The following is a 23,336-nucleotide window of genomic DNA, read 5'->3' as shown; positions in this document are numbered from 1 at the left end:
GTAACAACTATATTTCTGATTGTGAGTTCTACAGTACTACTTTGGTAGAACAGTTGAATATTTTTTTAAACCACTGAAACAAGTTCTTCCATTTGCATGCAACTTTCTGTTCTATTCTAATTTCTGCAAAATTAAAATTTAACTTATAAACTTATATTTCAACCTTTTCTTTAACATTTTATTTTCGCACATGATCGTTTCCTATAAACACAACTTTTGAAATTAGCACCAAAACATCACGGACCTATCCAGGATAAATAATCAGAAAATAATAAAATAATAATTTGCATATAATTCTACAATAATTTATTGCATTAATTTGATTTTTTACAATTTAATTTACAGAATCCTTGGCATTGCGCAGTCGGGGTAAGTTACACACGTTTTTATTTTAAACGTAGTAGGTGGGTGCGGAGACAAGGGGTGCAGACACGTAGCGGGCTGACACATAGGGCGAGGACAGGTATCGGGCGGTGACGTAGGGGGCGGCGACGTAGGAGGCGGCCGGCACTGTTAGAAGGGTCGACCTGGAGATCTGGTGCACGGCCTGCGAGCTGTAGCCACTGATCAGGTTGGTGCCGGGCACGGGGTGCGCGCTCAGGGCCGCAGAAGAGCGCACGGTGGCCACGGGGGTTGCCACGACGGCCGGGGTGGCAAACAGCTGCGGCTTCGCCTCACTGGCCAGCACCAGGCATGCGAACAGAGCGACGGACACCTGAAATAAATTTTATTTAAAAAAGTGCTCAAGCAGACGAATCAAATGAAGTACAATTTTCAAACGTTCGCTTAAGTTGATGATTTTTCCTAAATTTTGTGACAGAAAGGGGCTGCGTGCATAAAATGTAACGGTTTATATTAGGGATAATTCCAAGACGCAATTGTCATTAAATGAAGTTTTATATTTTAAAATATTTTGCGGGTCGCATGACTTGCTAAAAAATGCGGGGTAATTTTGCAAAACGGCTTTTCCGGGACAATGCAGAGAGGAACAATTTTTCAGAATATGATAAAAATTGCACATTTGGTCAGCCTTCCGAATTTGCCAAGATTTATTCTCTAATAATACTCATATAGCCGTTGAATTATATAGCCAAATATGCATTATGTAAGATTTTTATAAATATATTTTTACTTGCAATAAAATGTTTTTGAATGGCATCCACTCTAATTTGTATAATTCATTTACGTTATAAAATAAGCAGAAAGATGAAAATTTTCTATATAGGATTTTGTAGTATCAATAAAATTCATAAATGTAATTTGCTTTCAGAATATAAATTTGGTCAAAATTTAAATAAAATTATTAAGCTGCATGAAATTTCTATTTATAAACTTGTTTAGTAAAAGATTGCACAGAGGAAATGATTAAATATGTTCAAAATGAAAAACTAAAAAATAAATAATGTCTTTCATTTTTATCCGTGTTTCTAAAACAACACATTTTTAAAATATTACTGAAAATGACGTTCAAAGAAAGAAAATTTGCACTTACGATTTTGCTTGCCATTGTTGTTGCGAGTGACTGATGCTCCTCGAGCAGCTCGTTTGCTTTTTATACTGCGAGAGCCGGTCTAATGTGCAATTTGCAATAGGCCTTCCTGCCACTTACAGTTTCGATATTTGTTTTATTAGCAGGCAGCAATTACCGCACCACTTTATTGTTATGTCACAAGGCGTGTGTGTATTTCGCGTAGAGGCCAAACTGCAGCTTCCCCAAAGAGTGCGGATGGAATTTCGAAGAAAAAACAATGCTAAGGACGAGTGTCGAGACGGCGGCGGCCCAAGAATATTAATTCGATCGATTAGGCGTGTGCATGTAACGCACACCAAGCCGGCCTAGAATTCTATTTTCATTTATAGAATATTGATGAGCGCGGCTGGGAATGAGTCAAGTGTCTATCACAGAGGCAGTTGCCGCCAGATTATGCGCCAAATTATTATATGCACACAGACTCTGAGTGTCATTGTTTCACTAAATGCTCTGCACTCGTCTAAAAGTGAAACATCCAAAGCAATTATACAAAAGCCATTTATAAAGCGTTACGCCTGTTTATGTCACCCAAGGACACGCCTCACCACATTTTATATCACTTTTCAATCATTACGAGACAAAAAATACGACCTCAAACGTTTCAAAGAACCCTATCCGACACTGATTTGCACTAATTATTGAGCAATATGTTCATTTTCTGGCGTAAAAATTAATTTGTTTTGCAAATTTCTTGATATGAGAATTCAGCAGTAAAATAAATTTATGAAAACCTCGAATGCATTTGCAATCATTGGCACGACTCTCTGTGCATTTAGAATGTGGAAAATTTTGAACAATACAAAATGTATCTGACACACGGTCATGAAATTTATCGATTTTTAATTTTTCACTATAAAAGATGATTTAAAAAAATTGCATGAGGACATTTGGTGAATGCTATCAATTTTTTTAATTCAGTGTTGGAGGTTTTGTCAATATTTTGAAGCATCCGGGGAAAAAATGAAGTTATTTACATGTTTATAATCACCCGTATTTTTTTTTCGAGAAAATACCCACTGCTTCGCTAAAGACATAACTTTTGGCACATTTTCCCTAACAACATGCATTTGTATAGTAAATCATAAAAATATTTAATATTGCAGTACAAAAACATGAGTTGTATATAGAAATTCCTTTTATTTCTTTAGTGACATTTTTAGCACTTACTTAAAAATGGATTTAAAATTTTGTTATTCTTTTTCAGTCTAATTTGGAGAAAAATATGACTCTTACTGGAAATCGAAATACGGAAAAAATTATTAAAAATGAAAGAAAGAACAAAATTGGTTAAATTTGACAGCTTTTTTCAATAAACGGTAGTGCCCTATGTGGAAATTAGTAATAAATCACGAATTAAATGTTTCTGGTAGGTTTGCAAATAGTAATATTTGATTGCCAAGAAAATGCCAGCTCGATGATTTTATTGATTCAGCAGTGAACTGAATAGGAAGATGTTTTGCGATGTTCCCACGATTTTGCAACTGTGATACAATATTGATTGGCCTCCACCTCGGCTCGCACTCCTAATCATAACAATGCTTACATAACGTTTGGCACGCGATCTGAATGTCGATGGTCAGCGACGCACGCTTTCTCCATTGTTGGCCACTCAGTGGTGGTCATCGTATAAAAAGAACGGTGACCCAGTGATGAGCATCAGTTCACCCAACTGCACTCACACACCTCTACCAAAATGTTCAAGCTTGTGAGTATCCAGTCAGGTTTTATTTTTCAAAAATTGACTAAAATTTCATTTCAGCTGTTCGTGACCGCCTGCGTGGTGCTTGCCGCCTCCGCCGCCCCCGAGCCCAAGCCCGGCGTTGTGGCCGCCGCCTACACCGTGCCGGCCGCCGTGCCCCTGGCCACCAGCTCGCAGTACATCGCTCGCAACTACAACGGCCTCGTCTACTCTGCCCCCCTGGTCGCTTCCGCCCCCGTGGTCGCCTCCGCCCGCTACGTCGCTAGCCCCTTCAGCCCCTACGCTTACTCTGCGCCCTACGTCGCAGCCGCCCCCGCTGTCCACTACGTCTGAGCTTATCAACTGAACTCTTTGGCTTGCAGAGAAAAATTGTGCAATGTCTCCTGCTCCTGTGAATAAGATGTAAAAATTTAAATTAAACGCTGCAAATGAAAATTGAACACATCCTTTTCTTTTAACTTGATAGCCCAAAATTTGATATTTCTAAAAATTGATGACTTTTAGGTACATTTTTTGATAAAAGCTTAATATTATTTAATAAAATTATAAAATTTCAAGAAAATATAACTTATTAAGTAAACCATATGAATTCGATATCTTTCAGCTCTTTTTTAAAAGCTGAATTCATGTGGTTAACGATTTGTAACCAACGAAATATGTGTTATACATATATTTACTCGAAATTCGTTAAGAAAAGGGCATTTTAAAATATTCTTCATTTTCCTTATTGTTTTTTTTTAATTTCGTAATTAGGTATTCTAATGGAAAACACGAAAAATCTAAAATGAAAAACGAAATAAACACACATGAAAAAGTTTTTTAAATTAGCTATTGTCCGTCAATTGAATCCGTTTCTATATGGGCCTCTAAGCTTTTTTCTGCATTGTGCTGGATTTTATTTAAAACTTAACAAATTCTACTGATAAGGCCAAAGGAGCTGGCTCAACTGCTTTCAACTAGACAAAGGTTATTTTTGTAAGAACAGAAGTAAATTAAATATTTTCTTCATTAAAATTATTTATATTTGTTTGCTTCATTTTACTAAAATTCTGCTTTCCAAAGCAACATATTCGCGAAAATTGTGTTTGAAATAAAATTCTTGACGTTTTATTGTGTTTTTCCTGTAGGGAGTAGTTAATTTTGTTTGGTCAATAAATTTTACGTAAATTTTACGTGACGGTCGTGACACTCTTTGGCCTGCCATTGACCGGAGGCGCCATTTCCAGGCGCCCAGGCAATTGAAAATTTTGGAAAAAAGTATTTTTTTACTTTCCCAGTTTTCATAGCTGTTTAAAATTTATATGAATTCTACTTTTGCTATTTTTTCCATCGCGGCTGTAGTGTGAGTAGTCGAGGTAGTAGAAATTTTGTTAATATCCTGGTTATGATTTTCAGTGACGCGCTCGATCACTGCAACACTACAAAAGTCTATATTTGCCATAGCGCGTTATTTCGCGACATCAAAATTTAATTTTAAAATATTTTATTTTACCTGTTATATCTGAGAAATAAAATGAGTTAAATCTTTGCACTTTAAAAGAAACATTTAAAAAGAATTGCATTTATCAACTATCCTAAAATCAATTTTTTAAAGAAAATCTTTTATATGCCCATTGCGCCAGCAAAGAAGATCATTTTGTGCGATTTTTAATTAGATTGTCAGTCTTCAGAATTGATTTCTAGCAGGTTTTCAGACTGTTGAAAGTGTGACTCTCAATATAGTCTTAAAATTAATGTGATTTGTGCTCACCTGCAGGAATCTAAATTAAATTCAGACGAACAGAATATAAAATGGAGAATGTCTTTGTCGTGAAATCACTCGGAATGAACTGCCCCGGCGCCTGCAAGTGCAGACCCAAAGCCGTTACCCAAGAACCACACCGTTTTAGTTGCGGAGGCACGCCCCCGCATCCGCATCCAGCCATTCTACGCGGGCGAGACAGCCTCCTCTCGAAGTAGTCTTCAGGACCGGATGACCAAGTCCCAATTCCTTCGGGGCTTGCCTGAAGAGTTGTACCGTAGACTTGAATTCCCAACCCTTAATTATGAATTAACTATGAATTCATGCGAATTATATATGTAATAATTAAACACAAAAATTCATTCAATATTACATTTATTTGAGGATAGGAATCAATTTCAACATTGAAGATCGAAAACAGTCTGGGGATATGCGATCAGTGTTGTGTGCAATTTATCAGTCCGTGCATGTCACATTGAAGGCACTTAGCCGAGGTAGCCTGCTCTGTACAGGGGAGATGCTCCGTAGGCGATAGGCGCGGAGAAGGCGCGGCCGGCGTAGGCAACGGGGGCAACAGCGTGGGAGGCATAGGCGACGGGGGCGTGGACGGCGGGGGCGGCATAGGTCAGTGGGGCCGAGTAGGCCACAGGGGCGACGATTCCAGCGCTGGCAACAGCCAGGAGGGCAGCGAAAGCGAACTGAAAATCATGAATTTTTAACATTAGTTTAAACATTTGAATCAAAATTTGGATATCTCTTTAGTAAGACCAAAAAAAATCGATTCAGATTAAAAGAAAATTTTCATTTTATACTTTTCAAAAACAAGAATTGTGTGGATAAATATAGGACTTACAAAAATTAAAAGGTGCATCAAATGCAACTAAACCGATTGCGAGAATGTGGTTAAAAAGTGTAAACGATTTGAAATGAAGTTTTGAAGAAAAATTTGAAATTCAAAGAGACGCTGAATACTCACGAGCTTGAACATGTTGAGATTGTTGATCTGGGTTGTGATCTGCCTTGGTAGTTGAATCCAGGGTCTTATATACGCTTCGGATGGACCCCCACCTGAGGAAATGCTCGTTATTTCCAAAAGATAAAAAAAAATAAAAACAAATCGGGATTTGTTCGAGCTGTAGACTTTTGATTTTCCCATCGCAGGCGTGTGTTGTTCTGATCGTTCATGCATTGTTGGTACGGTGGAGGGGCGGCCCTGATAGCAAAAAATGCACACTCACAATCAGGTAGACGCCGAGTGGTCATCCTAAAGCGGCCTCGCGTATAAATCCAATCAAATTTATGTAAAGAGACTTCATGAAATAAAACCATTGCAGGAGAATAAGCCTAAACCAGCATTAAGAAAAAAACAGTCAATTCCAACTAAGCTTCGTTTGGACGAAGAAGGAAGCGTGTAGATTTTTACGATAATTTGCAATTTATTGCTTTTATTTAAAAAATCCTTTTAAATATAAACAATTTGAATACATTTCTTAATTGTTGAAAACTAGATCATAGCCTACCATTAATATTACAGGAAGGGTGACGTTCTTGAGGTAGTTCAAGTAATAATTTCAGGCCACCAGGAAGGCAAATGCAAACCCACATGGCAGAAAATTTGCTTCTCACCTAAAAGTGATACACAATTTTCAATTTTCTGCCGTTTTATGTAGCTATAAATAAAATATTTAATAAAAGAATGAATGTTGAGTTCCACCTCTGTAAAAAAAATAATCAATAACAAAATCAATACAGTTGTTTTTATCCAGTTTTTAACATTTGAATAACTTTTAATGTCAGATAATTTTATTTGTTTCTCGTTTGAACTGTTCACCATAAATATCCTTGTCGATTATTTAAAGTGTCAATTTACTGATTGAAAAGGAGGCGGTGCAGGAATCAATACCGAGTTAAGCTTTTGTGTTGTAGGCCGCTGCGAAGACAATTCCTTTCCTGCTTTCGACCTTGCACCTTGAAAAGGGTTCTCCAGCGTTTCCTATAGATTTAACGCAGATGCAAACAAGCCAAGCGATTCCGTGTTGTCGGACAATAAGAGCAGCTCTATCAATCACACCAGCAATGAATCGGCACTTTGGCAAAAATGTACTCTTGATTGACACTTAACTCGTATTTTCAGCTTTCCGGCATCTTAAATGATCGACTTTAATATTTTCTTATCCGCGAAAGGTTTTAAGGCAGTAATTCATGAAATAAAAAGGCTTCCAATAAGTGAATCGAACGAGAATTTAAAAAATTCGTGGGAATTGAACGCCTAAAATAAACATTCACTTGGACCTTAAACTTTGGCAAAACTTAGAATTAAAACAAATTTTCATTTTAGGGTGTAAGTACCGTTCCAAAATACGAGTTCACAAAAAATTAACGAATTCAAATCAACGATTTCCAGTATCAATATATAAGTAATAATTATAAATATTAGCTTCCAATTGTAAATAAAACTTTTATTTAAAAATTAACGTAAATAGAAATTTCAAAATTATTTGGGGCACTTTTTAAGTATTAACTCAACACCAAAAAATTTCTTAGAATCGCATTAATGCTCATAAATTTTATCATTACTTAAACGATTTAATTTAGCCACAAAATCATTTCAAGATATTTTCTTGGAATTAATTATTTTCAATCCTTATTAGGGCAAGTAAAACAAATCGGAGTGCAAAAATACAATATTTTTTACTGGCACCAAGCCCACTTCTGTGATTTATATAATCGTTGCAATTATGAGAGTGCGTAGTTACGCGGAGAAAATAATTGAAAAAACGTGTTGCACAGAAGTGCAGAGATTTGTGCTCATTGTCAGCTGGGCCACGAGAAGCCGCGAGTCGTGGTCCTTGCACAGCCACCCACGCCGCTGAGAGAGACATATATACACGCAGCAAATTTACCGTCGCGCCTGAGTTAAAATGATATCCAATCCACCGCCCGGCCAAACAAGGATGACAACTTTTAACTCGCTCGCCACGCACACTGACTGCATGTCTGTGTTTCTCTCTCTTTTGTGAAGGTGTATATTCGTCGCGCAGAAAACGTGCCGCGGCCGCTTTGTGCACAGTCACTTTTCAGTTTGAGAAACACGCCCTGATGCCCTTATGGATGAAAACTTGGCACCCGGATCACTCGCATCGATTGAATTGCAACGACTCAACTTGACGCATTCTCGCTGGCAAATTGCTTTACTTATTCTTGCATTGCTTGACCGATATTGCAGTGCCAGCCCATTAAAATGATCCACGAATAAAAAATTATATTGTATGAAATTATGAAAATAAAGTTTGCCTGATTATTTTTCACAAAATCAGGAATTTATGACTGCCATAGAATCTTTTTTTTCTTCTTGCAATGTTCACTAAAAATCTTTTTCATGTTATTATTTTTATAATGCGTTTTTTATAAAATGAAATAATCAAATTAGAATGTGTAATTCTTCACTGGATAAAAATTCTACAAAAATTAAATTACGACGTATATTATCAAATATTGAGCATCATGAATGACGTTTGCAGTATTATAAAACAATATAAAATACAATATATTAATTTGAAACCATGTATGGCGGGTACTAATAAATATCCATATGCTTGTTTGCGTCTTATAATTTTGCAAGGATATCAATATCTTAATCAAATGTAGAACTGGTTTGAAATTATTTTGATTACTACCTTTCCTGACCAGCGCAGAGCGCAATAGAAAATTTCACATTCACCTATTGAGTTTTTCACGATGCTCAATTTTTGTTTTTAAAAATCATCCTCAATCGGTCTATATTAGATCGGCCCCATTCCACAAATTCACGCGCGAGCTAGTTAAGTTGAAATATAAAAATGAAAATTCAGTTAACTAAAGAGTTTACTGAATCATTAAAATAAAATAACTAAAAGAATCTGTCACAGTCAGCTTAGGAAGGAGTGCGGATTCTAAATACAGTTTGTAAATAAATATCAATTTACAGGACAGATAATTGTTACTTATTTGATCACGTTTTCTGCTAAAGCAAAGAGTCAATAAAGAAGCTGAGGATTCACGTGACCAAGGTTGTCTTCTGCAACTAGACTAACGAGCGTTTCTTGCGAGCTCGGTCAAAGGCATGATTGCCAATTAAAAGTCGTGCATTTATATAGAATGCGAGCGACCTGCGTGAGTTTCTGCAAAGCATTTTATCTAGGCAAGGGTAACGGGGGCGGCAAATGGACCGGGGTGAGCATAGGTGACGGGGGCGACGAAAACAATGGTGGCCATGGACAGGAGGGCAGTGAAGGCAACCTTGAAGTGGGTTTTAATTTTAAAATGAAATTTTAGTAAAAATTTTCAAAGGACTTTCGAGCTTGAACATGGCGATGGGACCAGCTGCGGGCGATCAAAAACAATAATATGCCTACTAGCTCATTTATACAAATTAAAACGATTCTAGGCAAATCCTACTTCAATAAAATATAAACGACAAAAAAATTAGAAACGATTTTTCTAGACCCCTTGGAAGTCTTCACCTGATAACCACAATTTTTACTGCCATAATTTGCGAGATGTAAATTTTCTAGCTGCTCATTTTAAGTATCACCTTACGGATAGAAAGAAAAGAGGAGTTAATTTTGTAACAATCATCGTGACAGTAGAGTAAACCACAAACGTTCTTATAAAAACAGGATGGTTCAATAACTTTTTTGAGTGCGAGAGTGTAGTCCAAAGTGTGAAAATCCAATTTTGTTTTGTTAAAAAAATTATTTTAATGAGTCAAAGTGGTTTTTTATTTTCATTTAGTTTCAAGCGGTCTATATAAACAATTTTTTTCGTTAAAAAGGGTAGAAAGAAAATCTAGTTAAAACTATTTCAGATGACTATTTAAAATATCCAGAATCTAGTTTTGTTGCAAACTTTAATGAATAAAAAAAGAACGTGAAATCTTGTCAAAGAAAAGTTGTGAAGTCTGTTAATTTTATAGAGGCTTTCAATTGCTTGAAATTCATATTATATTAGAGTAAAAATTACTAAATACGTATATAGCCTTAACTACAATGCTCCTAAGATTCCCTAACATTTTGTGTTTGGAAAAATTAAAAAGATTAAAATTATGATGCTATGATAATTATATTTATTTGAGGGGATAGGTAACAATTTCAACAGTCAAGCTCCAAATCACATTCGCTTGTAGGGGGTGCGTTCAGGGTTGTTGAGTATCAGTCCATGATGAGGTCACAGCAAGTCAGCTTAGCCCAGGTAGGTCTTGACGACGGGGGCGTGAGCGTAGGCGAGGGGCGCCGAGTAAGCCAGACGGGGAGCGTAGGCGACAGGGGCAACTCCGGGGGCGGCATAGGCGATGGGGGCGTGGACGGCGGGGGCGGCGTAGGCCAGAGGAGCGGAGTAGGCCAGAGGGGCGACGACTCCAGCGCTGGCCACGGCCAGGAGGGCGAAGAAAGCGACCTAAGAGAGGGGAAATTTGGATTAGATTTCATTTGAATTCAATAGATGGCATAATAGAAACAAAAATTTAATTTAATGAAAGACAAAACTGGAAATTGTCAAGAAATAAAAAATAAAGTCCAAAAAAGAGGACAGTTAAAACCGATGAATACTCACGAGCTTGAACATGATGATAATTGTTGATCTGTGCTGTGATCTGCTTTGCTCGTCGACCCCAGGGGTTTATATATGCCTCGGTGAGACCCCCACCTGCGGAAATAATCATTTTCAAAAAAATCTTCAGCCAGTTTGAACGGCTGAAATTGTGATCGCGGGCGTGCATTGTTTTCTGTGGCGGTGGGGGCGGCTGTGATAGCAACAAATGCACGCTCACATAATCAGCCAAGTGGTCATCCTTGAGGCAGCTTCATTCACCGTGACTTCATCTCTTGCGCTGCATGCATTGCCAAGCAGGCAGGCGATCGAATTTTTATTTCACCGCCCTTCTCGTTTATCTTCACATGCAGAGAGATGATTGCTTGCTTGTTTTTGTTTGCGCCTGCCGCATTATAAAGAGCAGCGAAGCTCAGGGCCACTTTGGGGTTCACGGTAAATCGTGTTTAAAGCTCGTTTTTAACTGTGAGTGCTCATAACGAATAGGCTTGCACTCGTCGTAAACGCCAATTACCTCGTGAGAAGTGTGTTATTAGAGACTCAGTGAGAAAGACTTGAAAATAATCAAAAGTTTATTACAATAAACTTCTGACTTGTATGCTACTGAAAAATTTTGGTTTACTCCCGAATTTTTGTAATTTAAATATTTTGCATCAGTGTGTACCATCTATGGATCAGTCTAATATAGGATTAATTTTCCCAACCTATAGAGCGGACGAACGCTCCTCACAAACAATATTGAAGCATCAAAGTTAAAACTGCAAATATTCGGTTGAATATCTTCCTTTTATTTTTTTAATAAAAATATTAAGCTCTTCTCTACTAAAGCTCTCAAAAAAGTTTTAAATAACGAAGAATTTGTTTTTGGTGCTAAATATTGTGTAATAGTTTTTTTTTAATATTTTTCACCTTTGCGAACTCGTTGGATAGTAACTATTTGACATTGCTGTGATAAAATTTTAAGTGGTTGTAAATGGCACTCGACTGACTCGACGCATGACGAAGGAAATTGAAAAATTCAAAAATTATTGCCTCGCTGGTTTACCTTGGCATCTAGCACCACAGTTCAAGCCATCTGAGTGGAACAATGCATCAACGTGACGGACTCAATTATCTGCTTCTAATCTTCGCAAAGTACAAATGCTCACTTCATGAAATTATGCTGCAATTCTTGTTAAAAAATATTTTTTAGTATAGTAAATGAATCTCATACCTCTTTGATCCTATACAAGTTTTAACATGATTTTATTTAATCATATTACTTATATCTTTGAATGATCTAAGTAATCAAATCAATAACGTAAGCTTTCATACGCGTCTATTAAATTAAAAAATTATTAAAAAAACGGCTTCCATAGTTCCTTAACAGTTTACTGGGAAGAAAATTTTCGACGAGTAGTTTTTATGTTTTTTTCCTTTTTTTTTAAACCTCTCTGCGCAGCACTTCTTGTGGGCTATGAGGCCTATGAGCTCACTGGGTCCCAGGCCCCAATAACACCACCGAGCGGATAACATGGTGCCTGAGTGGCCCGAGTGGTCGCAAAGGAGCTTGGGCCCATTGTGGCCATCTTTTCGCCTCCCCGCACCGAGGTCTTTTAATTGAAACGCCAGAAATTTGTCCATAAAGCCGCTGGAAAGGTGCGCAAACTAGCAAGTGGTGAGTCGGCGCCGGTGCGCCTCCCAGCCCGTTGAGCAATTTGAGCATTTCGAGTCACTAAACTAACCAATTTTTGCCATCTCTGACATTGGGTAGCCAGTATTAGATCTCCGAACTGCTCAAATGCCTCCCATTGCTTTGACACCACTGAGAATGCCTTAAAAATGCGAGCCAACGGGCTGGTTAACATCACCAAAGTGTAGAGCTATGAGCCTGGCAAAGGTCGGTAATTCGTAAAAAGACTGATCCTACGTTTAAAAATGATATTTATTAAAATTTTCGCAACTTTAACTGTATGTAATTTTAATCTTAAAATGGATTGAAATCAATTTAATTGGCGTTTTTGGTGCTTCTGGCCTCGCAAGATTTCAATTTGCAATATTTTTTTCTTTTTCTGTTTTATTTTTTTGTGCTGGCAAACTTATTTTGTAGAGGGAAGAAAAAGGATGGAAAATGGAAACCTGACAAATTCTTTTTACCGTATTAAATAACAGTTCTCTAGGAGCCACAAACTACCAGCATTTTTTAATAGAAAATTGGTTGCAAAGCTTAGTTATTCTACAATACGCGGTAGTGTATTTCTTATTCTGGAAATATAAAAATTTATTTCTTTAAGACGAGATTCTACTTTAATTGGCAATTGGCACGCAAAATTTAAGATTCAAGACAAATTGAAATAGGTGCCTGGGAAACAATTTAGCATGGCCAAATAACGCTATAATGTTCTGAGAAAATTGAAAAAAACTAATATTTTACTTAACCGACTGCGTAACATACTTGTTGCTCTTTAGATTAAGTAGCATTTCATTAAAATATTCAAATGATGTTAATGGTGTTTACTGAAGTGAATAGTATGAGTCGTTTTTTTCGAATTATCATATATGCTAGTTAGGAATTTTTACCTGGTCTAAATATCGGGGTTCTAGTTCCTTTACCTGTGAGTAAAAATCGTGACGTTTGACTGTGTAACATTCGATAAAAATTTATTTTTGGTCAAAATGTACATCAGACTAATTGAGCAAGTAGTCGGTATACAAATTTACAAATTTATAAAAAAAAATTAGTCGTCAGATGAACGTTTGCGATTTTTGGTTCCGCATACGCAAATCAGACACTGCACCAGTTGGACAAGTGGTCGTCGGTTCGTCACCAAACGAACTCCGAGGACTAGCGTTTAAAACGCCAAATCTCGGCTACGTCTGGAGGCCTTAAAAACTACGGCTGCTGGCTTCGATCCGGGGGTTGCTGCTGCTGCTACTGCTACTGCTTACAGGTAGAGGGCGGGCGCGGCGTGGATGGCGGAGGCGTAGGTCACTCCGGGGGCCCAGGCGGCGTTGCCCCAGGCGGTGCTCGAGCGCAGGATGGACGGCGAGTAGGCCAGGGGGGCGGCGATGTGGGCAATCGGAGCGCTGCGCAGCAGAGGTGACGGGTGGATCGAAAGGGCAGGAGAGCTGTAGGCCAGGGTTTGGGGTGCGGGAATCAACACTCCGGCGGCGGCCACGGCGACCAGGGCGGCGAAGACAACCTGGAAATTCGGGAAAATTTAGAAAGGGCAAAAATGGATAAATTGTTTGTAATGTTTTAAAAATCAAACAGAGAAAAAATAAAGTGATCTTGAGCTGAAAGCAAAACTCCACATTTCAGGACTTTTTTTGTAAATGTGTAAAAATATGAAAAAGTTTAGAGCAGCCAAATATATTAAAAGAAAATATATGAAAATTACAAAAAAAAATGAAGATTTCTCTGCAAGAAAAATTTCAGGGTGACTTTCAGTCAAAGAAAAGCGCAAGTGAGTGTTTGTGACAAGAAGGGCGAGCCATCCTGCGCCGTTTTGATGTACATTGTTTGTCCACAAGAAGAGAATTGCGTCAGCCGCGTTTTGTCCGCGCTTACAAAACAAGCCCGCTGTCAGCGGCAGGTCCAGCGTGGTTACGTCGGCCGGCCAAAGCCTGCTGACATATTACGCGGCGAAATATGCGTGTGTGTTTGTTTACTCACCAGCTTGTACATGATGCTTTGAGGTCTGACTGCAGAGACAGAATGCTGTGTCCGTCCCGGCGCCGCAGTTTTATACCTGAGATAATTTCCGGGTGCGTTTCTTCGTCTCCCCCACAAATGCAGAAAACAATCTAACGCCCGAGACCTTGCAGCACTTTTCGGCGTCCAAGGCCGACCACGCGATAGTCCGCATCGCCCGCGCGCATTCTCTCAAATTCGTGCGTAGCTCATCATTTTTTTTCTAATTATTCCTGCACGCCACTTGATAAAATAAACAATACTTCATTTATTTGTAGGACTCTAGGACTATTCTTGACATTAAAGTGGGACCACAAAGGGCAGCCACTCGCTTGATTGTGCATTAAGTGTTGGTTTTATCAATTTTTTATTACATATCTCATAAATTATGGGAATGATCCAAAAACAGAATTTAAGAGAAAACACAAAAAATCCGGCATTTTTAAAATTGTGAAAGTTCTAGTCTATAGTTTTTATAAATTTAGTCTACATTTTTATTTGCACTCGAAAATATTGCATTGATTTTTATTTTATTTAATTTATTAAATATTCTCAGGGTCTGCAGTGACGGCCCAGTAAAATAAGTCAGGATAAGTCAAACTATCAAGCAAAATAAAATTTTAAAATTTTGGATCTTTAAATATTTTATTATTCTATATGGCACGTTAAAAGGGCTGGATTTCATTTTAATACATATATAGGATATATAATCAAATAAACTGTGCAATTTAAATGCTATTTTTATTGCTAAATTCTTGTATCAAGGATTTAAATGTCAAAATATTTGCAATTAATTTAAATTGAAAATGGCATTTCTGACTAAAAAATGAACTCAGACAGACTGTCAATATTCTCAAGGAAAAGACAACTATCTTGCAATTGTCAGCACTCGTCCGCTTTTAAATGTGGCACGTGATTTGCGCTGGAATTGTTTCCAGGCTTGAATTGCATGCTTGGCTGCGCAGAAACTTTTTGACATTTGTGTTTCCTGCTGCTTTAGTCTCGTTTATTGCCGCGTGATGCTGTGTGCTGCTTTCCGGCTTCTGTGCTTTGCTTCTGTTTCAATGACGACGCGAATTTTCTTGATTGCTCGAGAGCGAAAGGAGTGTCTGCAATTATACACCTTAGAGTGGCTGGGAAGGATAATAATGTTTCAAAATGATACCGACAATTACACGCCACACATCACTCACGTCAGGAAAATTGAACTGAAACACGAGGCATCTTTTTGTGCGAAGAAACGTGCGAATGAAGATTTGTTTTATTGTATTTTTATTTATTTCTACAGTCAACGTGTGTGCCTAGTTTCTGGCGTTTTTTTTTTATTTTCAAATTTAGAGTGACCTTTATAGCCATCTAGCTCTGTCTAGCTTGCATCACTCCTCCTTGAAATTTTTTAATGCAAAACTGCGTAGTCAAAAGGGATTTTGATTTATCACATTGTGTATGCTGATCTTCCGCGTCTGATATGCCCGGAAGCGATGTCAGTCAGGAAAACAAAACCCACACGCTACTATGCAGTTTACACTCTTTGGGCAATTTATTTTTTCTTGAAAACAAATTTTAATTCAAGATTTGTTGCATTCTCCCGTGGTAAATTAATAACACAACTTCGCCCTCGTTGATTTCAGAGTTATTTAATTAAATCTTGACCGGGTTTAATTCATTTTTAGTAATTTTGTGAAAATTGTTGATTAAGCAGATGAGCAAAAAGAGTCTATTTAAATCATAATGAACGCTCACAATCTCAAAGGAACATGCGTGTAATTTGGTTTTCATTTTTTCTCATAAGTTTAAATTACACTAACCAAAACTGCCAGGGTAGTATGCGTTTTAAAATATCAAAACTATTTTAAAAACTAAATAAGGGCATTATATAGATCATTAAATTAGACTTGCCTTATCATAAAACCTGCAAAACAATAGAAAATACTTTACAAAACACAATATGTATATGAATTTATAAGATAAATAAAGTTATAATATTATATCGTTTACTGCTCTTCTCTTTTGCTTTAGCAGCTTCAGACCCACTTTCTAGGAAATGGGAGTGAATGGTACGTACAAGTTAATTAGTTCATCACATTTGCGGCTCACTCGTTCAGGTGTCACAGGACACATGTCACATTTTTATGAATTCGTTAAAATGAAACACGTGTTAATAAACATGAGCATGTGACTACAAAACCAATAAATAATTTTAAATTTTCATTTTGATTATTCTGAGTAAAGTTCATTATTGCACATATGAGAGCAAAAAACTGTTACTACGGATGTTTGTGCGTCAGCTCTATCGAATCGCATATATTAATCATGATTTCCCTAGACAAGCACACAAAGCTTTCCTCTGTTGCACCTTCATCCGCACAACTTCCGTAGTGCTATTTTAGATTTACATATATATCCGACTTCATCTTGAATACATGAGGTTTTTTATTGCACTATATAGCTCTTTGGGCTAATAAAGCCTGAGCATTATGGATATAAGGAGTCGTGATTAGTGACTTGACCATGAGAAGATTGTGTTTCTCGCTACTACTTTTTACGCAGTGGGGGGTATGGTTAACTTTTTTGTAAGTGAATAGCCGAAAATGTAAATAATGGTTCCATCAACGGGTGCAAAAATTTGTTTTAAGACAATAAATAATATAGGCTGTCAAAGTTTGAAATTTTTAACTTGATTAATGATTTAACTCAGCAGTAATGATTTTTTAATATTTTAAAAACGCTTAGATGCTCTCTGCTGTAGAACAAATTGGTATTTGCTTTTTGTGACTGCGATTGTCGAGATAGACAAAAGGGTGGAAATTAACCCAATTTTTCCCCAAGCATGTCCAGAAATAAGAAATAACTGAAAACCTTATAAAAAATTTTAAACTAAATGTTTATTTTGATTTTGCACAGGTTTTATTCCTTTAAACTAATCAACGATGAAGAAAAGCGTTCTGATAATTTCAAATGTTTTTGCAGAGCTCTGGAGACCGAGATCTACATAAATATTTAAATAGCTTAACCAATTATTTTCATTTTCAAATATTGAAAAATTAAGAAAATATATTATAATGTTTTCTCTGAGCGTTTCTCCTGCACATATTGTTGTCAATTTTTATGAATAAAAAAGAGTTACATAAAATATCACTCATTTAGTGAAAAATCGGAATTGTCTTACTGATTTTTTAGGAAAAACCAAATGGTCAAAATTTGTGCGATTTTTATTCGTTAATATTTTTATTTAATTTAAATATTAACATTAATTTCCATAAATATATTCCTTTTTCCTTCGATACAATAAGACACCTTAAGTCTGTGTAGTTTCTAATTTACAGCATCTCTATATGTGTATCTTACAATGGAGCCTATGGAGGAACACCAGATTATTGAAAGGCGCGCGCACGCTTGTATTTTATTCAGCGAAGGACTAGCAACATCGGCAAAAAGCTTCATTCTGGAGTTAAGCAAGTTGCATAACATTCAAATAACTTATCTGACGCAAAGCTACACTCCGTATTGATTGCTTTCATTGTGGATTATTGACGAAAAAATTATATCATCCAAAATACGAAAACGTGTTTCAAAGGCACGTTTTTCCTGTTATCGCACCTCTTTTTAAAAGGCATGGATAATACAAAAGAATATTGTTCCCACAGAATTGAATGAAGCTTTTGTTCACAAATCCAAGCTGCCGCCATGTCTAACGACAGCGCTGATCATTTTTTGTACAATCCATTCTATACAAATTTAAGTAAAGTGGAAATGGGTGATATAAAATCACGAAATCATTCATTTTATGCAATACTGTCGAACCTTTTATGATTTTGAAGTGAATGACTGTGTATTTAAGACGATCGAATATTTTTTTTCTGACAATGAGTTTCCTACCGTCAAAAGGGACCCTCAAATTATTACGTATTTGATCCATTTAAACCACATCTCAAACCATTTAAAAGTCCGTTTCGCGTAAGGAAATTTTACTAACATTTTAGTCCGTAATTAATTTTGATCGGGTTTCCAATCAAATTATTTTTACTTCATGCGTAAGTCGAGTTTGATGCTATTTTTAGACATAATACTGTTCAGTTTTTATTTCTTTGGGGTTTAAATTCAAAAATAAAATCTAGCTACTCACTAGCGTTTTAAATAATTCGCAAATCTCTATTACATGGGAAACACTAATTTGTCTTTTCTTTTTTGATGGCATATGCAAGAATAATTTGATAACATAGTCAAATAAATGTTATGAAATTAAATGATTCCTATCATTACGAATAAAATGGTATTCAATTCGTTCGAAAAGAGAAGAAAACCAAACTAAAAGTTTCTATGTTACAATATTGCGAAAAAATAATAAGTTAAATTTAGAACCTAAAATACATTTATTTAATTCGTGCAATACTTTGTGAGGATATGACATTTTCATCGAGTTAAATATAGAGTTAGATGTTTTGGTTCTATGGTTTTTATTGATCGAGAAAGGTTATACTGAGCAAACATCTAAAACGGTCTATTATGCACCAAAAAATAGCCTCTAAATGCTCGACTATTTAGCGTAAAAAAATCGTAAATTCACAGCCCTAGTGATGTGAAGTTTCTGATAGTTATTGAACTCAATTTTTCACGCTAAGTTAACTCTTCGTGCAAAATGTTTCCTTAATGACGAGTGCTTTCAAATCATGACAAAGATACAAAATTTATAAATAAAGTGAAAGTGAACGCTTGATTTGCTAATTAATTGATTATTCTATATTTATCAATTTTAAAAATAATTTGCACATTTAATCAACAGGGCATAACAATTCAAGAGACATATATTATTCATTAAAAAATAATAAACGGTGCATATGATGGATGGAAAATCATTTTGATCGCATGGTATTTATTCTGCTTATAAATTATTGCTTTTTACAAAATACAAATAAATAACTATGCAGCTTGCATAATCATATTTACATTCAAAATAAATAATGTATTCGTGGAATATTTAATGGATGAGGTAGACTGGCGATGCGTGGTGGTACACTGGCGTTGCGTGGTGCACGAGGACAGGGCTGTGGTGGACAACGGGCACGGCCTTCACCTTGGGGGCCTTCACCTTGAGGGACAGGAACGGAATCAAATGCACCTTAGGGGCCTTCACTTTGTAAGTCTGGACCTGAAATTTAATGTTGTTATTATTGGACCGGTAAATTTATTAATTTTCAAAATAGAGAAATATAAAAATAAAAAATCTGTTTAAAATTATATCCCTATAAAAATTTGGTTGCGATTCCACTAATCTATCCAGTTAAATCATACTATTAAATTTTAAATCATGGCTGAAAAATACATTTTTAATACTTATCACAATTTTTTCTTTTTTAAAAATAATATAACGTTATTCCCGTATTCTTCTTCTTTCTTTTGTGTATTCTCTCAAGCACAATTTCGTTTAAAAAAATCTCGCAACTATTTGGATTTGGCATATTTTTCCTCAATCTAAACTACGAAAGAAATAAAATTGCGAAGATTGTTGTTGCGCTGCCCACGCGTTGGCCCAGACACAGAAACCCCAAGCGAACAAGTAGGCCAAATTACAAGGAGCTGGCGCTGCGTGTGTGCTGATTGCAGAGACGGTCAGCGTAATTTTTCCAAAAATAAAGTCCACTCTATTCATTCAGTGGAATTGCGATAAATTCGGACCGCAGGAGGGGGCGCGCCGCGTGTAATTTGGGCTGTCAAGGCTGCCGCACAGGTTTTGTGTCGGACGGGTGAAAACCGACAATCATCTCCAAACGCGGCGATTGAGAAATCGAGTGGACCTGCACAGATATATGTTTTCCTCTCCCGTGTGATGAAACTCGCTAGCTCAAAATAATCGCTTCCTGGGTTTAAAAACGCGCTTTCCTAATCAGCATTGCGTTAGACTTCGCTTAACGGACTTTTAATCCGGCCGCGAGTGTTTATATAAAATCAAGTAGAATCGCACCTCTTGCGATACGCGTGTGTGTTAATATTGTTTATGCATTCAGACAGATGTGTTTGCAGCGGAGTGAAACTAATTGCAGATAAACGCGTTGACGAAGTGAATGATTATAGCACTTTCCTCTCGTAAGCCTTATATTTCCTTGCAGAAATGTGGCCAAGATTAAATGGAACTATCTGAACTGGAATTTTTAATAGAAAATTAATTAAAATAAATATAAAGGAAGTAAATTAACTTCAAAGGGAAATAACTTTTTGTTGGAAAGGTTCTAATAGATTGATTTTTTATAAATTTAATCTGTGCTTGATTTGGTGAAAACACTATTATATTATTATGTGTTAAAATGAAGCTAAAACATTTATGGGACAAACAAGTCTAGACCAAATTCAAAAATTTCAAATGTTGAATCTCTAGATGGGATAAGAATTTTTCAAGATTGTTTAGCTGGCATTGAAATGTTTAAAAAATATCAAAATAAATTCAAAGTTGAAAAATTGCCCAGAAAATGTGTTTGGTCAATTTCATTAATTATTCTCTTCTGGACATTTTTTTATAATTTAAATGTTGCCTCACGTCAATCAAAGGGGAAATTTTAGTTTCTAACTAAAAGACATCATAATTTACGTCTTCGTTGGAAAAATAAAACTATATAATGTATTTTTAGCGCTAGAAATGAAAAATCTTAAAGACCCCCTAAAGTTTAACTTTGGTTGGCACTATAGAGTTTGAAAATTCTTGTTGTTAATCGCTAAAAATTTAATTCCAAAAAGCAGTTTTTACTCAACAATCTATCCCAACTATGTTTTAATTGCAAAAATGGCCAGAAATCCTTCATCCAAGCAACTTAAGTAAGTTTCATTTACATGACCCAATATGTAATTAAAATGTTTCTTATGAGTTTAAATTCTTTTTTAGAGTTTTTGTGTAGTTAGGTGCTACGTTCAGATTAAAAATGTAAAAAAATATCAGGAAAAATTTCGCTTATAAAAATTGCAAAATTAAATTCAATAATTGTCACACCAAAAGCAGGTTTGAGTGAAAATCCCGCCGTGAGCCCCCGAAAGCTGCGTGGAAGATTGTTTAAATGAGAGCAAAATGAAAAAGCAATGTTTGTTGGTCAGTGAAAATTTGGTTTATTCACAGTTTGAGCATCAGCGTGCAGCGTTGCACTTGGTTGCGCAACACTTGAGATTCAAAGGATGGAACTATACGCAGTGAGTGTGTGTATTCGTTGTAGGGGTGCAAAAGGGTGGATTTTCATTCAATATACAAAATAAATTATCACTCAGTCAGCACAGGGGGCAGTGTGAAAAGTTCTTAGAGGACGCGGACGACGGGAGCGTGGGCGGCGTAGGCGACACCGGTGTGCACGATGGGGGAATGGTGCACAACGGGGGCGTGGTGCACGAGGGGGACGGCGTGGGTGCGGATCACGGGCACGTGGGTGCGGACGGCGTGGACGACGGGGGCAGCGTGCACAACGGGGACAGCCCTGACGACGGGGGCAGCGTGAACAACGGGGGCAGCGTGCACGACGGGCACGGCCTTGACGATGGGGGAGGGGTGCACGATGGCGGAGTGGGTCCTCACCACGGTGGCGTGGCTCACGGCGGCGGGCACCACGACGGGGGCAGTGTGCAACAATCCAGCGGAGGCGACGGCCACGAGGGCGGACAGGAGGATCTAAAACGGATAATTTTGATTAAAATCAGCAAGACAAAAATTTAGTTTTCGAGAGAGTTAAATGGGAAGAAAAATTAATTCTATTTAAATTTCGTATTGTTTGAGGTTGCTACTTTTCAATTAAAGTTTTCAGGTACATACCTTAGAAGTGTATTTAAAAAAATTAGAAAAATAATCCAAAGAATTTTTGCAACGTGAAATAAACGAATTAAAAAAGTTATAAGCATTTACACCATCACTTTCAGTGAATTTTTTTAAGTCTCAAGTAGTAATTTAAACCCAAGCCAGAAAAGACTTGGACGTTTACTCACCAGCTTGTACATGGTTGCTATAGTTCTGTAGACAGAAGCGTGCCTCCCTTTGGGTCGCAGACCCTTTTATACCTGCCATCCTGATCTCAGGGAAGGGGTTCGAAGGCGCGTCTCTCTACCGCAGCCAGATTGGAGCAGATCTCGCGTCAGCTACACCTTTGCCCCTCTCTGCAAAACGCTCTCACTCTCGACGGCACGGCAGCAGGAAAGGCTATTTAATTTGGTCTATCATCATCATTATGTTTACTTAATCAATTTAATTATACTCGTACTGGTCCAGCGGCAGGAAAGTCGATATTGTCACAGTTGCAATCTATTCGCTATATGGATTTTACGACTTCGGCTCGTGTGCCAATATAGGTTTGCAGATTTCTAAGAACAAAAAAGCATCAAACTTTTACCCAAATCGTCTTGAAAATTCCTAAAAAATCAATTTTTGAAACATGGAAGTCTATATAGTAGATATTTTTATGGCCAAGAAATTGATTTCAGTAAAATTTGTTTTCATGGATAGTGAAAAGTTTTGCAGTAAAATTTTTAAAATGTATATCTGAATTTTTTAAAGGCGATGTTATGAAAAATAGAATTGATTTAAACTGCCAATGAAAAAAATTAATTAAAAAGCACGTTTGATGTGTGCAAGAAATAACAAATTTAAATCAGCAGAAAAATGGCAACATTTTCCAGATTCACAAACCGTTAAAATGGGGATTTCTGTTAAAATTTCTTCAATCAAGTTTTTGATTTATTCAGGCTATTTCCAAAAAAAGAAAGTCATTTTTCAAGACTATTTGCCTAACGTTGCATCTGAAATTATTCATCCTTCTCGCGGGAATCGGGTCAGAGAGAGATTTATCAATCACAGCGAGAATCATTCATTACGCACACTCGGTGTAAATAAACAAACACGTTGTGATGATGTTATTATAAACAGGCGTGTTAAGTATGTGTTTATGTCGCGCGGATTAAAGGATGCGCGACGTCGAGACGTGAGAGAGTAAGAGTGAACAGCTGGTATATGTAGTAAAATTTATGATATTGTTTCACTCTGTGCTCTTTCCCTTAGAGTTATTTCAACGCAGAAAACGGTTATGAGAGCAGATTGCTGCTTTTGTTTGATGTTCGATAATATTACTAAAATGAGAGGTTTCAA

At 36.8% G+C, this 23,336-nt stretch overlaps 6 protein-coding genes across 6 annotated transcripts; 1 reads left to right on the top strand and 5 right to left on the bottom strand.

The window, feature by feature from the left end:
- Positions 1-280: 280 nt before the first annotated feature.
- On the bottom strand, positions 281-1,579 carry LOC135939003 (uncharacterized). The gene is made up of 2 exons (XM_065483113.1): positions 1,493-1,579; positions 281-715 (listed from the first exon to the last, which is right to left on the bottom strand). The coding sequence occupies exons 1-2, from the start codon at positions 1,505-1,507 to the stop codon at positions 392-394; spliced, it is 339 nt and encodes a 112-aa protein (XP_065339185.1). The 5' UTR covers positions 1,508-1,579; the 3' UTR covers positions 281-391.
- A 1,578-nt stretch (positions 1,580-3,157) lies between these two features.
- Positions 3,158-3,670, top strand: LOC135939004 (cuticle protein 16.5-like). Its single transcript, XM_065483114.1, has 2 exons — positions 3,158-3,236; positions 3,291-3,670. Exons 1-2 carry the CDS (start codon positions 3,225-3,227, stop codon positions 3,561-3,563), a joined length of 285 nt encoding a protein of 94 aa, XP_065339186.1. The 5' UTR covers positions 3,158-3,224; the 3' UTR covers positions 3,564-3,670.
- A 1,659-nt stretch (positions 3,671-5,329) lies between these two features.
- Positions 5,330-6,058, bottom strand: LOC135939000 (cuticle protein-like). The gene is made up of 2 exons (XM_065483109.1): positions 5,948-6,058; positions 5,330-5,669 (listed from the first exon to the last, which is right to left on the bottom strand). Exons 1-2 carry the CDS (start codon positions 5,957-5,959, stop codon positions 5,457-5,459), a joined length of 225 nt encoding a protein of 74 aa, XP_065339181.1. The 5' UTR covers positions 5,960-6,058; the 3' UTR covers positions 5,330-5,456.
- A 3,994-nt stretch (positions 6,059-10,052) lies between these two features.
- Positions 10,053-10,714, bottom strand: LOC135939008 (cuticle protein 12.5-like). Its single transcript, XM_065483119.1, has 2 exons — positions 10,561-10,714; positions 10,053-10,404 (listed from the first exon to the last, which is right to left on the bottom strand). Exons 1-2 carry the CDS (start codon positions 10,570-10,572, stop codon positions 10,192-10,194), a joined length of 225 nt encoding a protein of 74 aa, XP_065339191.1. The 5' UTR covers positions 10,573-10,714; the 3' UTR covers positions 10,053-10,191.
- Positions 10,715-13,170: 2,456 nt separating this feature from the next.
- LOC135939006 (uncharacterized) lies at positions 13,171-14,323 on the bottom strand. Its single transcript, XM_065483116.1, has 2 exons — positions 14,213-14,323; positions 13,171-13,739 (listed from the first exon to the last, which is right to left on the bottom strand). Exons 1-2 carry the CDS (start codon positions 14,222-14,224, stop codon positions 13,482-13,484), a joined length of 270 nt encoding a protein of 89 aa, XP_065339188.1. The 5' UTR covers positions 14,225-14,323; the 3' UTR covers positions 13,171-13,481.
- Positions 14,324-21,298: 6,975 nt separating this feature from the next.
- On the bottom strand, positions 21,299-22,310 carry LOC135939001 (A-kinase anchor protein 14-like). Its single transcript, XM_065483110.1, has 2 exons — positions 22,184-22,310; positions 21,299-21,872 (listed from the first exon to the last, which is right to left on the bottom strand). The coding sequence occupies exons 1-2, from the start codon at positions 22,193-22,195 to the stop codon at positions 21,507-21,509; spliced, it is 378 nt and encodes a 125-aa protein (XP_065339182.1). The 5' UTR covers positions 22,196-22,310; the 3' UTR covers positions 21,299-21,506.
- Positions 22,311-23,336: the final 1,026 nt, after the last annotated feature.

Source organism: Cloeon dipterum, chromosome 3, assembly GCF_949628265.1.
Source record: "Cloeon dipterum chromosome 3, ieCloDipt1.1, whole genome shotgun sequence".
NCBI classification, from domain to species: domain Eukaryota; kingdom Metazoa; phylum Arthropoda; class Insecta; order Ephemeroptera; family Baetidae; genus Cloeon; species Cloeon dipterum.
The sequence above is the reverse complement of the archived record's forward strand: the minus strand, read 5'-3'. Positions and strand labels throughout refer to the sequence as shown.